The 12,711-nt window shown below is 40.9% G+C and overlaps 1 protein-coding gene across 1 annotated transcript in view; it reads left to right on the forward strand.

Annotated features, from left to right (window-relative positions):
• The window catches only part of LOC131105714 (plectin-like), a 66,649-nt gene that overhangs the window by 35,868 nt on the left and 18,070 nt on the right, over nt 1-12,711 (forward strand). Inside the window, exons 32-37 of the mRNA XM_078790521.1 lie at nt 44-6,172; nt 7,100-7,207; nt 8,422-8,562; nt 8,650-8,708; nt 9,943-10,054; nt 12,318-12,370. Coding sequence (XP_078646647.1) covers nt 44-6,172; nt 7,100-7,207; nt 8,422-8,562; nt 8,650-8,708; nt 9,943-10,054; nt 12,318-12,370 — 6,602 coding nt within the window. The remainder of the gene's footprint in view (nt 1-43; nt 6,173-7,099; nt 7,208-8,421; nt 8,563-8,649; nt 8,709-9,942; nt 10,055-12,317; nt 12,371-12,711) is intronic.

A 12,711-nucleotide genomic window follows, 5' to 3' on the forward strand; every position in this document is an offset into this window, starting at 1 on the left:
TTAAACCTGTACTTACTTTGTGTTTTCTATATTTTTCTGCCAGATGGCTGATGCCCAACAGAAACAAATTGAGCATGAGAAGATATTGCTCCAGCAAACATTCCTTACAGAAAAAGAAATGCTGTTGAAGAAGGAGAAGCTCATTGAAGATGAGAAAAAGAGATTGGAGAGCCAGTTTGAAGAGGAAGTCAAAAAGGCCCAAGCTTTCAAAGATGAACAGGACCGCCAGAGACTGCAGATGGAGGAGGAGAAGAAGAAACTGCAAGCCACCATGGATGCAGCGCTTAATAAACAGAAAGAGGCTGAAAAGGAGATGCTTAACAAGCAAAAGGAAATGCAGGAACTGGAAAAGAAAAGATTGGAGCAAGAAAAAATGCTGGAAGAAGAGAACCAGAAACTGCGCGAGAAACTGCAGCAGATGGAGACGGCAAACGTGCCAGTCACTGCAGTGGTCAATGTTCTTAATGGACAAAGTCCCACTGACGCAGTAGATAGTAACGTAAAGAAAGCAGATCCTTTATCTTTTGATGGTATTCGTGAAAAGGTCCCGGCAAACAGACTTCAAGACTTAGGTCTTTTATCAAAGAAAGATTTCGATAGGCTTCAAAACGGTAAAACTACAGTTCAAGAGCTTGGTGACACAGAACATCTCAAAACCATTCTCAAAGGAAAGAACAGCATTGCTGGTATTTTGACACCATCTAATAAAATAACATCCATCTACCAAGCATCCAAAGAAAAGAAGATTACTCCAGGCACAGCCATGATTCTTCTTGAAGCTCAGGCGGCAACTGGTTACATGCTAGATCCCATTAAGAATCAGAAATATTCTGTTAATGAAGCTGTCAAGGAAGGCTTGATTGGCCCAGAGCTGCATAATAAAATGCTTTTAGCTGAGAGGGCAGTTATTGGTTACAAGGACCCATATACTGGTGGCAAGATATCGGTCTTTGAAGCTATGAAGAAGGGTCTGATAGAACATGATCACGCCATCAGAGTCCTTGAGGCTCAACTTGCAACAGGGGGCATTATTGACCCCGTCAATAGTCACCGTGTACCCAATGAAGTGGCCTATAAACAGGGACTATATGATGTGGAAATGAACAAATGTATGGAAAATCCCTCAGATGATGAAAAGGGTTACTTTGATCCCAGCACCCAGGAACCATTGACATATTCTGAATTAATGATGCGATGTTCCATCTACCCTGACACCGGCATGCTGCTTTTGCCAATCACAGATAAAGCGGCTCAATGCTCCAGTATATACACCGAGGAAGAGACCAAGGATGTGTTCAGCAAAACAACAGTATCTGTTCCGTTTGGAAGATTCAAGGGAAAGACTGTGACCATTTGGGAAATAATCAATTCTGAGTACTTCACCGAAGACCAAAAGAAAGACCTTCTCCGTCAGTACAAAACCGGGAAGATCACAATCGAAAAAATAATCAAGATTGTAATTACCGTGGCAGAAGAGAAAGAGAAAAAGAATGAGATTAACTTTAGTGGTCTTCGAGCACCCGTTCCTGCCTCTGAGCTCCTTGAATCCAAAATTATTGATAAAGACCTGTACAACAAACTGCAAAAGGGTAATAAAACGATCAAAGAGGTCTCTGAAATGCCACCCGTCCACAAAGCCCTGAAGGGCACAAACTGCATTGCAGGTGTAGTGACCGAGTCATCAAAAGAGACAATGTCTTTCTATAAGGCCATGAAGAAGGACATCATGAGAGCTGGTCCTGCATTGAATATGCTTGAAGCTCAAGCAGGAACAGGCTATGTGGTTGACCCTTTAGAAAATCAGAAGTACACCGTTGATGAAGCCGTCAAAGCCGGTTTAGTTGGCCCTGAACTGCATGAAAAGCTCTTAAGTGCAGAGAGAGCAGTGACAGGTTACAAAGACCCGTACACTGGAAAGACTGTGTCTCTGTTTCAAGCAATGAAAAAAGATCTCATTCCGAAAGAGCAAGGAATTAGGCTGCTTGACGCACAAATGACAACTGGTGGCATCATTGATCCGGTCAAGAGCCATCGCATTCCCCATGATGTTGCCTGCAAAAGAAAATATTTTGACGATGAAATGAAGGAGGTTCTAAACCATCCAACTGACGAAATTAAGTGTTTCTTTGACCCAAACACAAAGGAAAAAGTCACATATGCGGAGCTCTTCCAGAGATGTGTAACTGATGAGAAAACCGGTCTAAAGCTGATGTTGCTCACAGATGAAGCAATCAACGCAAAAGAAGAACCAACGCTTACCGAAGCCCAGACAAAAGAAGCCATGAATCAGGCAACTGTTGAGCTTGAATCCGGACCATTCAAGGGCAGGAAAATGACCATTTGGGATCTTATCAATTCTGGATATCTAACTGAGGAACAGAGACTTGACCTCCTTAGACAATTTAGATCCGGGAAGATAACCATTGAAAAGCTCATTAAGATTGTCATCACAATTGTAGATGAACAGGAGGCTAAGAAACAAGAGAAACTAAGCTTCCAGGGTCTGAGATCACCGGTTCCTGCTGGTTGTCTGTATGAGTCCAAAATAATTGACAAGCCAACCTTCGTTCTTCTTCAGCAAGAGAAAACAACACCTAAACAAGTCAGTGAGAATCCCAAAGTCAGCAAATACCTCCAGGGATCAGATGCCATTTCCGGCATCTTTTTGGAGCCCACTAAAGAGAAAACAAGCATATATCAGGCCATGAAGAAAAATGTGATCAGACACAACACCGGTCTGTCTCTTCTAGAAGCTCAGGCAGCGACAGGGTTCATTGTAGATCCGGTTAAAAAACAGTTTTTGACAGTAGATGAAGCTGTAAAATCAGGACTCGTTGGCCCTGAGCTGCATGAAAAATTACTCTCTGCAGAAAAAGCTGTTACGGGCTATAAAGATCCATTTACAGGCAACAAAATCTCCCTCTTTGAAGCTATGCAAAAAGATCTAATCTTGAAAGAGCAAGCCATGCCATTCTTAGAGGCACAAATGGTCACCGGAGGAATAATTGACCCTGTAAACAGCCATCGTGTCCCAATGGATGTTGCATTTGAGAAGAACATTTTCAGTGAGGACGTGGCCAACACTCTATCTCAGCCTTCTGATGACAACAAGGTTTTTACAGACCCAGAGACCGATGACAATGTTACATATAGACAGCTTCAAGACAAGTGTAAACGGGATCCAGAGACAGGCCTGTGCATCCTCCCACTCTCAAAGCCTCAGTCTCCCACAGTTGTAGAGAAGACATACCTCTACACCGAGGAGCAAACGCAAAGTGACCTGACCAAAACACAAATTGACCTTCCCATTGAGGGCCTTGCTGATAAACCTATGAACCTCTGGGATGTCATGAACTCAAATTTGATTCCAGAACAGCAGAGGCAGAAGATTATGGATGAATATCGTGCTGGCAACATGACCAAAGAGCGAATGATAATAATTATTATTGAGATCATGGAGCAGAGAGAGATCATCCGAAATGAGCATCCTCTGTCATGTAAGACAATGCGGAGACAAGTTACTATTGAGGAGCTGTACAATGCCCGCATTATTGACTTGGAGACATACAACCTACTTAAACAAGGGAAAAGAGATATTCGCGACATAATGGAGTTGACAAGTGTGAAACAGTATTTATATGGAACGGGCTGTGTTGCTGGAGTCACAACTGACTCAAGCTCCAAGATTAGCATATACCAAGCAATGAAGAGAGGATTCCTTCAACCTGAGATTGCTCTCAACCTCTTGGAAGCGCAAGCAGCAACAGGGTACATTGTTGATCCTGTCAAAAATGAGAGACTCACTGTTAATGAAGCAGTTCGTAAGGGTGTGGTTGGCCCTGAGATTCATGATAAACTGCTTTCAGCCGAGAGAGCAGTTACAGGTTACAAGGATCCATACAGTGGAAAAGCCATATCTCTTTTCCAGGCAATGAAAAAAGATCTTGTTCCAGAGGATTATGCGATGGCAATGTTGGAGGCGCAGTCTGCCACTGGAGGCATCATTGATCCTGAATTCCAGTTCCATCTACCAGCAGACATTGCGATGCAAAGAGGTTATATCAACAAGGAGACCAATGAGAGACTAACAGATGAGGTTAAAGGGTTCATTGACCCTGTCACCGATGAACAACTGTCATATGCTCAGCTACTGAAGAGATGCAAGCTAGAAGGCGGATTACGTCTTCTCTGTCTAGGAGACAAAAGGCTCCTGTTCAAGGGTCTGAGAAAACAAATCACAATGGAGGAGTTGCTCCTTTCGCAAATCATTGACCAGAAAACTGCTACTGAACTGAACGAGGGTCTTATTTCAGTAGAAGAGGTCAGTAATCGGTTATCAAAGTATCTTGAGGGCACTAGTTGTATTGCTGGTGTATACATAGAAAACACGAAGGAACGTCTGTCAATCTACCAAGCCATGAAGAAGAACATGATCAGACCAGGCACTGCCTTTGAACTTCTTGAGGCTCAGGCAGCCACAGGGTATGTAATCGACCCAATCAAAAACCTCAAACTGACTGTCAATGAAGCAGTGAAAATGGGAATCGTAGGGCCAGAATTTAAAGACAAGCTTCTCTCGGCTGAGCGTGCAGTGACAGGTTATAGGGATCCATATTCAGGCAAGACAATATCCCTTTTCCAGGCCATGAAAAAGGGACTAATCCTGAAAGATCATGGGATCCGTCTCCTGGAGGCTCAGATAGCCACCGGTGGAATTATTGACCCAGAGGAAAGTCACCGTTTGCCAGTTGAGATGGCCTATGAACGTGGCTTCTTTGACGAGGAAATGAATGAAATACTGACAGATCCATCTGACGACACCAAAGGCTTCTTTGATCCCAACACTGAAGAAAACTTAACCTACCTGCAGCTCATGGAGAGGTGCATTACTGATCCTGACACTGGACTGGTTCTCCTCCTACTTAAAGAAAAGAAACGGGAGAGAAAGACCTCGTCCACATCCTCAATTCGAAAACGCAGAATTGTTATCGTAGACCCAGAGACAGGCAAAGAAATGACTGTGTATGAGGCGTATAGGAAGGGACTCATTGACCACCAGACCTACTTGGAGCTTGCTCAACAAGAATGCGAATGGGAAGAAATTACAATGACATCTTCTGATGGAACAGTCAAATCTTTTATTATCGACAGGAAGTCGGGGAGACAGTATGATGTTGATGATGCTCTTGCGCGTGGCCTCATTGACCAGAATTGTCTCGAATCATATCGAGCTGGAAACCTGTCCATCACAGAGTTTGCAGACATGCTTTCTGGAAATATGGGAGGGTTCCGATCTCGATCATCTTCCTTCGGTTCCACCACTTGTTCCGAAGTGTCTTCTTCAATGAGCCCAATTCCTTCCATCAAACCACCTGCAGTCATATGGAATGACCCGTCAGAGGAGACTGGGCCTATTGCCGGAATATTGGATGTAGACACATTGGAGAAGGTATCGATCACTGAGGCCATGCGTAGAAACTTGGTAGACAATATCAGTGGACAAAGATTGTTGGAGGCACAGGCCTGTACTGGCGGAATAATTGACCCTTCAAGTGGGGAGAGATTCTCAGTCAGTGATGCTGCAGAAAAAGGTCTTGTGGACAAAATAATGGTTGACCGTCTTAATCTGGCTCAAAAAGCATTTAATGGATTTGAAGACCCCAGAAGTAAAGTCAGGATGTCTGCCTCCCAAGCTTTAAAAAAGGGCTGGTTGTATTATGAGGCTGGGCAGCGTTTCCTTGAGGTACAATATCTGACTGGCGGACTTATTGAGCCTGATGTGGAGGGAAGAGTCTCACTGGATGATTCAATTAAGAAAGGCGCTATTGATGCCCGCACAGCACAAAAACTAAGAGATGTCAGTACCTATTCAAGATATCTAACATGTCCAAAAACAAAACTCAAAATATCATTTAAAGATGCCATGGACAGAAGCATGATTGAAGAAGGATCAGGTCTCAGGCTTCTGGAAGCTTCCTCGCAGTCCAGCAAAGGCCTCTACAGTCCCTACAATGTCAGTGGCTCTGGATCTGCTTACGGTTCACGGTCAGGTTCAAGGACAGGATCCCGATCAGGATCTAGGAGAGGCAGTTTTGACGCAGGCTCCGGTTTCAGTGTCAACTACTCATCCTCTTCCTTCACGTCATCCTCAACTGGCTACAGCCGCAGATATTAAATGACAACATTTATTTCTATCAGCTTTATTCTTTTCTGACATTAGACTCAATACAATAGGAAAAGAATCACAAAGAAATTATGATTTATTTATTTTTTACCAGCCTGTGGTCAAATCAAGCCTTGCCTTTATTATTCATTTTGGTCCTGCACATGAAAGGATAGTCATGTATTGATGTAACAAAACTTTGCTACTCACATAGAGCAAATATTAATCTTCTATAGTATAAATGAACAACTCAGCATAGAGTATATTCAAGCATGGCATTTCTGCTCTTTCGAAACAGCTTCATTTTTTTGCCTTTTTAAAAAAGTTGTATTGTTTTCTGGACTAATATATGCTGTTTGTATGTCAAACTGAATTTTTTTTTCAGTATTCCTTTTTTTTTTCAATTCAATACTGAGTGTTTATTTTGTTATCTACTTCTTATCCACTTCCTAATAAGATGCATAGTTCAAATGTTTTATGATGACTAGATAGATGTATCCAGTGCCTTAAAATGTATAATTGTATTTGCAGTATCAAACTGACAAAATATGAGACAGCACAAGCATACAACACTGAAATGATGTCAGAATTAAAGTTATGTAACAAAAACCTTTCAGTCTTTGTGATGCTTGGTATTTGTTTATAATGTGGACTTGCATATTTTGTGTTTATTACTGTACACGCTCCATGTTCATCCATAATCAAGTCCCTGGCCAATCCTAAGATGTCGGTTGATCCGCCTTCCCATCCGCCATGCAGAAGTACCTACTTTTAATTTGGTTGTAAGTTGTTTTAATTTTCCATTTTTTTATGTTTGTTTTGATTGTTTTACATTCATCTTGCTTGTTAATCATACAATATAAACTGGCTACATTTGGGATTTTGTTTTAAATTGTATTACTGTTAAATTAAAATGTTTTTTCCTCTCTTTGACAGCTGTCTCAGTCCCTCAGAGTCCATGCAGAGACCCAGATGACCCAACCTTATGACCCCTTCGGACTGGATGGATTTTTAAATCGGTGTGATCATCACACTGAGGCACAGGTATGGCAACTAACTATACATTCATTTTCAGATCTCTGTTTATTATTTAATATCTACATTGATCATCCCATTATTTATTTCTTTTGATTTCAATTCATTGTTTTGTTTTGTTTCTAGATGTGCAAGTATATTCCCTTTCTTCCATTGTATATCACATTTGCCGAGAGCTGGAAGGACTCAACATGACACCATCTTGGGTCCCTATTTGACAGACTGCAACACAAAAGAAATTAATTCAGTGTTTCTGCAATAGTGTGGCCGTGTGTGCTGTTTGGGGGGGTGCAGGAACCGAGGGTGGCAGAGGTATGCTGGAGCCTATCTCAGCTCAGACCCTGAAAACCAGAAGGGGGCGTAATAGAAAATAATTGCCAACCATTGAATTGAATACAGTACCCAAGAACAGTCTGTAAATAAAAAAAGTCTGTATCAGAATACTTGTACTAATTGGCGTAATCAGTATTGAAATTCACAGAGTTGCAAAGCACATGTACTGTAGTATGTCATTTTATGTCCGTAAAAACAGCACATGTATAATATCATTTATTAATTTTCTATATTTCAAATGTTTTACATGTATTTCCTAATTTCATTTCCACTGGATTTTGTTTTATCATCAATATTCCAAATCTTGTTTTGTTAACTTCCTCCAACACTTTTAGTGGAAATGTTATCCATTAAAACCCACTGTTGTAAAAAGTGTGTTTTAATGTCTGAAATGAACAAATCATTTAAGTTAGCATTTGGCGACTGTTGTTTTGTCGTTCTCAGGATAAGATGATGTAAATAAATGTCTTTTAAGGAGCTCTGTTGTCATTGTATATGGATCTTCTGCATATATAGTAAATATGACTATGAACTATGTGAGATTTATATTATTTTTGTTGTTTTAAGTTTAATTTTACCACATACCACTAAAGTCTTGAAAAGCGTAATGTTTGCTCAATTAACCACAGTGGGCAGTGTGATAGTATTTTCATAATTCATCTAAATTTAACAGCCAGGCTGCTATTCTACTATTCTAATGTATATAATACTGTACTACAAGTTCTTTTTTTATTAGCTATAACCTGTTTTAGAATTCTTGTAGAAACCACATAGATGTGTCTCTGGGAGCTTATGTCAATGAAATACTGTATTTAATAGAGCTCATGAATATTATTGTTAGCCCTACAAAGGTGCATACATGCATATTTTGCTCTGTGTGCCAACATTAGTCACCGAGTCCAATAGAGAGGACTACAAGCAAGAACAACCAGGCATTTATCTCCGTTAGTTCTTCCCAAGACTCCCTTGACTGCTCAAGTTGGACCCATTCCATCTCAGAACTTCCTGCATTTGCATCTGTAAGCAGCGAGGTGAGTATTTAGAGGATAAAGTATCGCCAGTTCACTCATATACTTTAATCTAAATGTACTACTTGGACAACTTGTGTGTTCTTGCAGGATATCGGAGGTGATTTGTTTGCGTCAACAACACCTTCCTCACAGAATCAGCGTTACTGGTATGCATACAGCTTTGATAAACAGATGAAGATTTTCTTAACGCTTAGAGGTATGAGTGACTGGACCCTACACTCTTCTATAAGTGGGTCAAAAATGACCCATACTAGAATCAATGTGTTTTTATGCCAATTTTGCCATTTTAGTTAGGAATAATCACTTCTATGATATTTAGTATTATATTTAGGAGTTGATAAGAATCAAAGGTTCCTATTGGATTCCATAGAAAATGCATGCAGGTCATTTTTGACCCACTTATAGAAGGTGGGGTAGTAACACAGAAACAAAAAAATCTTAAAATGTTAAAAGTTAAAAATGTGAATGGCAGGATATCAAAAACGTGTTTTTTGAGGAACACCTGGAATATAAAATGATAAAAAAAATTTCATTACAAAGATATTTCAAGAAAACAACCTGACCGGGTCATTTTTGACCCACTTATGGAAATTTGGGGCAGTAAAACAAAAACAAAAATTCTTAAAATATATAAAAGGTAAGTTAAAAATGTGAATGGCATGATATCCAAAACTTGTTTTTTGAGGAATACCTGGAATATGAAATGATAAAAAAATTGTCATTACAAAGATATTTCAAGAAAACAACCTGACCGGGTCATTTTTGACCCACTTATGCATCTAAGGGTTAACAGAAATAATCAAAACAATCAGTGGAAGAGATCAATAGCTCTCAATCAGGATTAAATTTCCTGAGAGTAAAAGTACATCAATATGACCTTATACCCTATTGGGGCTCGTTCTCTGACAGTGACATGTTGAAATTAGGGCTGCACCCCATTTTGTGCAACGGAGTGTATTCTCAGCAAATTCACAAAGGATGTGAATTGCTGAGGCATCAAGCAGTCACTTTAAGGAAGGAGATAAAAAAAAAACAAGTAATCTGACACCACACTGGTTTCCTCGAGGATTGACAGCATGCAGCAGGATAAGAAGATAAAATGGCAGAAAATACTCACCTTCCACTCTCTGGTGGTGTAATGGTAGCGCTGTTAATTTAATGCAGAGGAAATGGGCTTGATCCCAGCCCTGGATGTACGTAATTATAATTTTAGTTAACATTTGGCAGTAAAAATAAATGATTATCTGTAACTTGTGTGTTCGTGCTGGATAAAACTATATATTTTATAAACAGCAATCAAAAAGGACTGAAGATGATTGGAAAAAATGCAACAATTATTTTAACCTGTTGAACATAACATGTTTTTTTGTTTGTTTTAAGGCGAGATGAGGAGGATTTGAGTCACTGGCAGTGTGAGTTCAGGGGTCAAATCAGAGCACTGAGACAATGGCTGATGTGCATGGAGATGAGGCTCCCCCCCCTGAACCCCACGGTCAGTTTGTGTTTGTCTTCTCATTGTTATTCCTGAACTCTTATCTAACTTCTTATCTTTTTTTTTTTAACCTGACGCCATGCATGAGCACTTTTCACGCCTGCACATCTCTTTACTTTGGTGAAAAGATGCAGTAGTTTTGCAAATCATTTCACATTTTATACCGCAGTGGAGCAACAAATCGACTTTAACGTTAACTTTTCAACTAGCCATGGTGCACAACAACAATCGGGACGTTCCTCACCTGCTAGGGATCTTCTTTAGACTATGGGTGGGGACAGGGATGCAGGGAAATCAGGCTTTTTGTGCTTATAGTCTGGACAGCCAGGCGACCCAAGTGGTTGGCACTGGAGGCCCTCTGCACACATGAATGAACACAGTGAAAAGACATTCAACTCTGAGGGGATGGCGAGAAGTAAAGAAAAGAAGCGAAGGTCCTTGCGGTAAATGCGCTCAGATCAGACTGTTTTATGATTCACCACTGTCACATGGACATTATGCAATGTATTTATTGAGTGGATTTGTTTTGTGGCGTGGAATGAAAGGCACTACAGCATAAAGCAACACGGAATTTGGCTATGTGCTGCAGAAAGAGCTATTGGTGAAACCGACAAAAGGATCAAGGCTGTATAGTAGAACCTCTGGGGTCAAACAGAGTGGGATGCAGATCAACCTCAGATTTACACGTAGTCGTAGTATAATAATCACTTCCAGGGTCAAACTGTTGCCATCACTGAACCTTTATTTTACATTATTTTATTCATTCATTCATTTTCTACCGCTTATCCTCACAAGGGTCGCAGAGGGTGCTGGAGCCTATCCCAGCTGTGTTCGGGCGAGAGGCGGGGTACACCCTGGATTGGTCGCCAGCCAATCACAGGGCACATATAGTAGACAAACAACCATTCACACTCACATTCATACCTATGGACAATTTGGAGTCGCCAATTAACCTAGCATGTTTTTGGAATGTGGGAGGAAACCGGAGTACCTGAAGAAAATCCCCCAAAACTCCACACAGACATGGTCAAGGGTGGAATCGTACTCAGGTGTCCTAGCTGTGTGGTGTGCGCGCGAACCACTCGACCACGGTGCAGCCCTTAGGTTATTTTAAGTTGAGTATAATTTAATCATGCCCATCATACAAGTGCAAAAAGAAGCCAACCAGTGGACATGTTTGCCAAACTATGCTGAAACCTCACATGACCTCATGCATGTCATCGATGTGAACTGTTAAAAACATCTGGCCATACACATTTGTCATGGCAACGTTGTTAGTCGGCTGCACCGCTATATTCCGCCTGGGCCTCAGGGACTCGTTAGGTAGTAGCATGGATGATACAGACCCTTCTTGTCCATTACACACCTGCTCCTACAAAGAAGGCTTGCATTGACACATTTTACCTAAGAACTACGCCATCACCCTGAACCGATCTGATTTGATAGAAATCAAACAGATGTCAACATGGAATTGAAGTGGAAATAGAGTCTATAGGTTTGAGTTCGGTTCATGATAAATGGGAGCAAAAACAAATGTTGTATTTATATTTTAGAGTGCAGCTTAGACTATTCGGCATGGAAAATATTCCTAGACAATCCTGCAACTGTATTACTTCATAATGTTTAGGTCCAACGTGAACTGTCGTAGCAGCTTTCCATCTCATGAGAAACGTTTCTATAAAGGCTCCCTGTCTTTGGGTCTCCTTGGCATGCAGCATATGTCCCACATTGGCCCTTGTAACAATACCTATGTACACATTTACTAACGGGCGTAATAATGGGTGTCACATATCACAGCCTATTATCCTTTCTCTTTATTTCATGCTTTTAGTGGATGGCTCTTGGTATTCAGTGGTCTTCTTGTCCTTGGCCAAAGGGGCTTGTCTCCCACACAGACAATTTGGTTTAAAGAAAGAAGAGTGTAAACATGTTGATTGACACTGTAATTAAGCAAAACACTGGGTTCCTTCTGCTCTACTCCTCAGCATGCCAGATTTATTTCATTTTACAGAACTTAAGGTAGTCCTCGGACAGACCTGAAGGTATGTTTGATGACTTTCTTGGAAGCATTCTCTTTTGGTGATAAATGGTCGGGTGTGAATGAATGAACTTCCTTTTTCATGTTTCACGAAGAGGCCTAATAACCGTGTTCTGTGGAGGACCCATTCAGGTCTTTTTCATTTGAAAGCAACAGAGAGTTTCAAATCATGGAGGATGGGCAAAACAAGCTAGTAAAATTATTCTTTTGATCCTTTTGGCTCAGGCCCACAATCCCATGGGGACAGAAATCAAAGATTTGTTCGCATTGACCACCAAGTAAATTACTTTAACTCTAAAACCTGACAAAAGGGTGTCATGTTTTTACAACAATGTGTTCCTGGCAAAGTGGTTCATCAGCACTGCCAACTCCTTTGAAATAAAGAGGGGGGGTTGTGGAACAGGGACCTTAGTTGTTCGTTAAGAGCTAAATACATGAACCCACTCATAACCCAAAGAAAAGGTTGTTGAAATTGATCATGTTGTCTAATGATGGCTGATGGCTTGCAACATTACCGGCATGGAATATTTTCCCACCTGAGATGTTCTCCACATGGCAGGATGGAGGGGGCGTCATCATGATCTGGGGTGCTTTTTCCTTAAATGGTGCTTCAGGTTGT

The sequence above is a fragment of the Doryrhamphus excisus genome, linkage group LG5, assembly GCF_037039965.1.
Source record: "Doryrhamphus excisus strain RoL-2023G ecotype Guam linkage group LG5, RoL_Dexc_Guam_v1.1, whole genome shotgun sequence".
NCBI lineage: Eukaryota > Metazoa > Chordata > Actinopteri > Syngnathiformes > Syngnathidae > Doryrhamphus > Doryrhamphus excisus.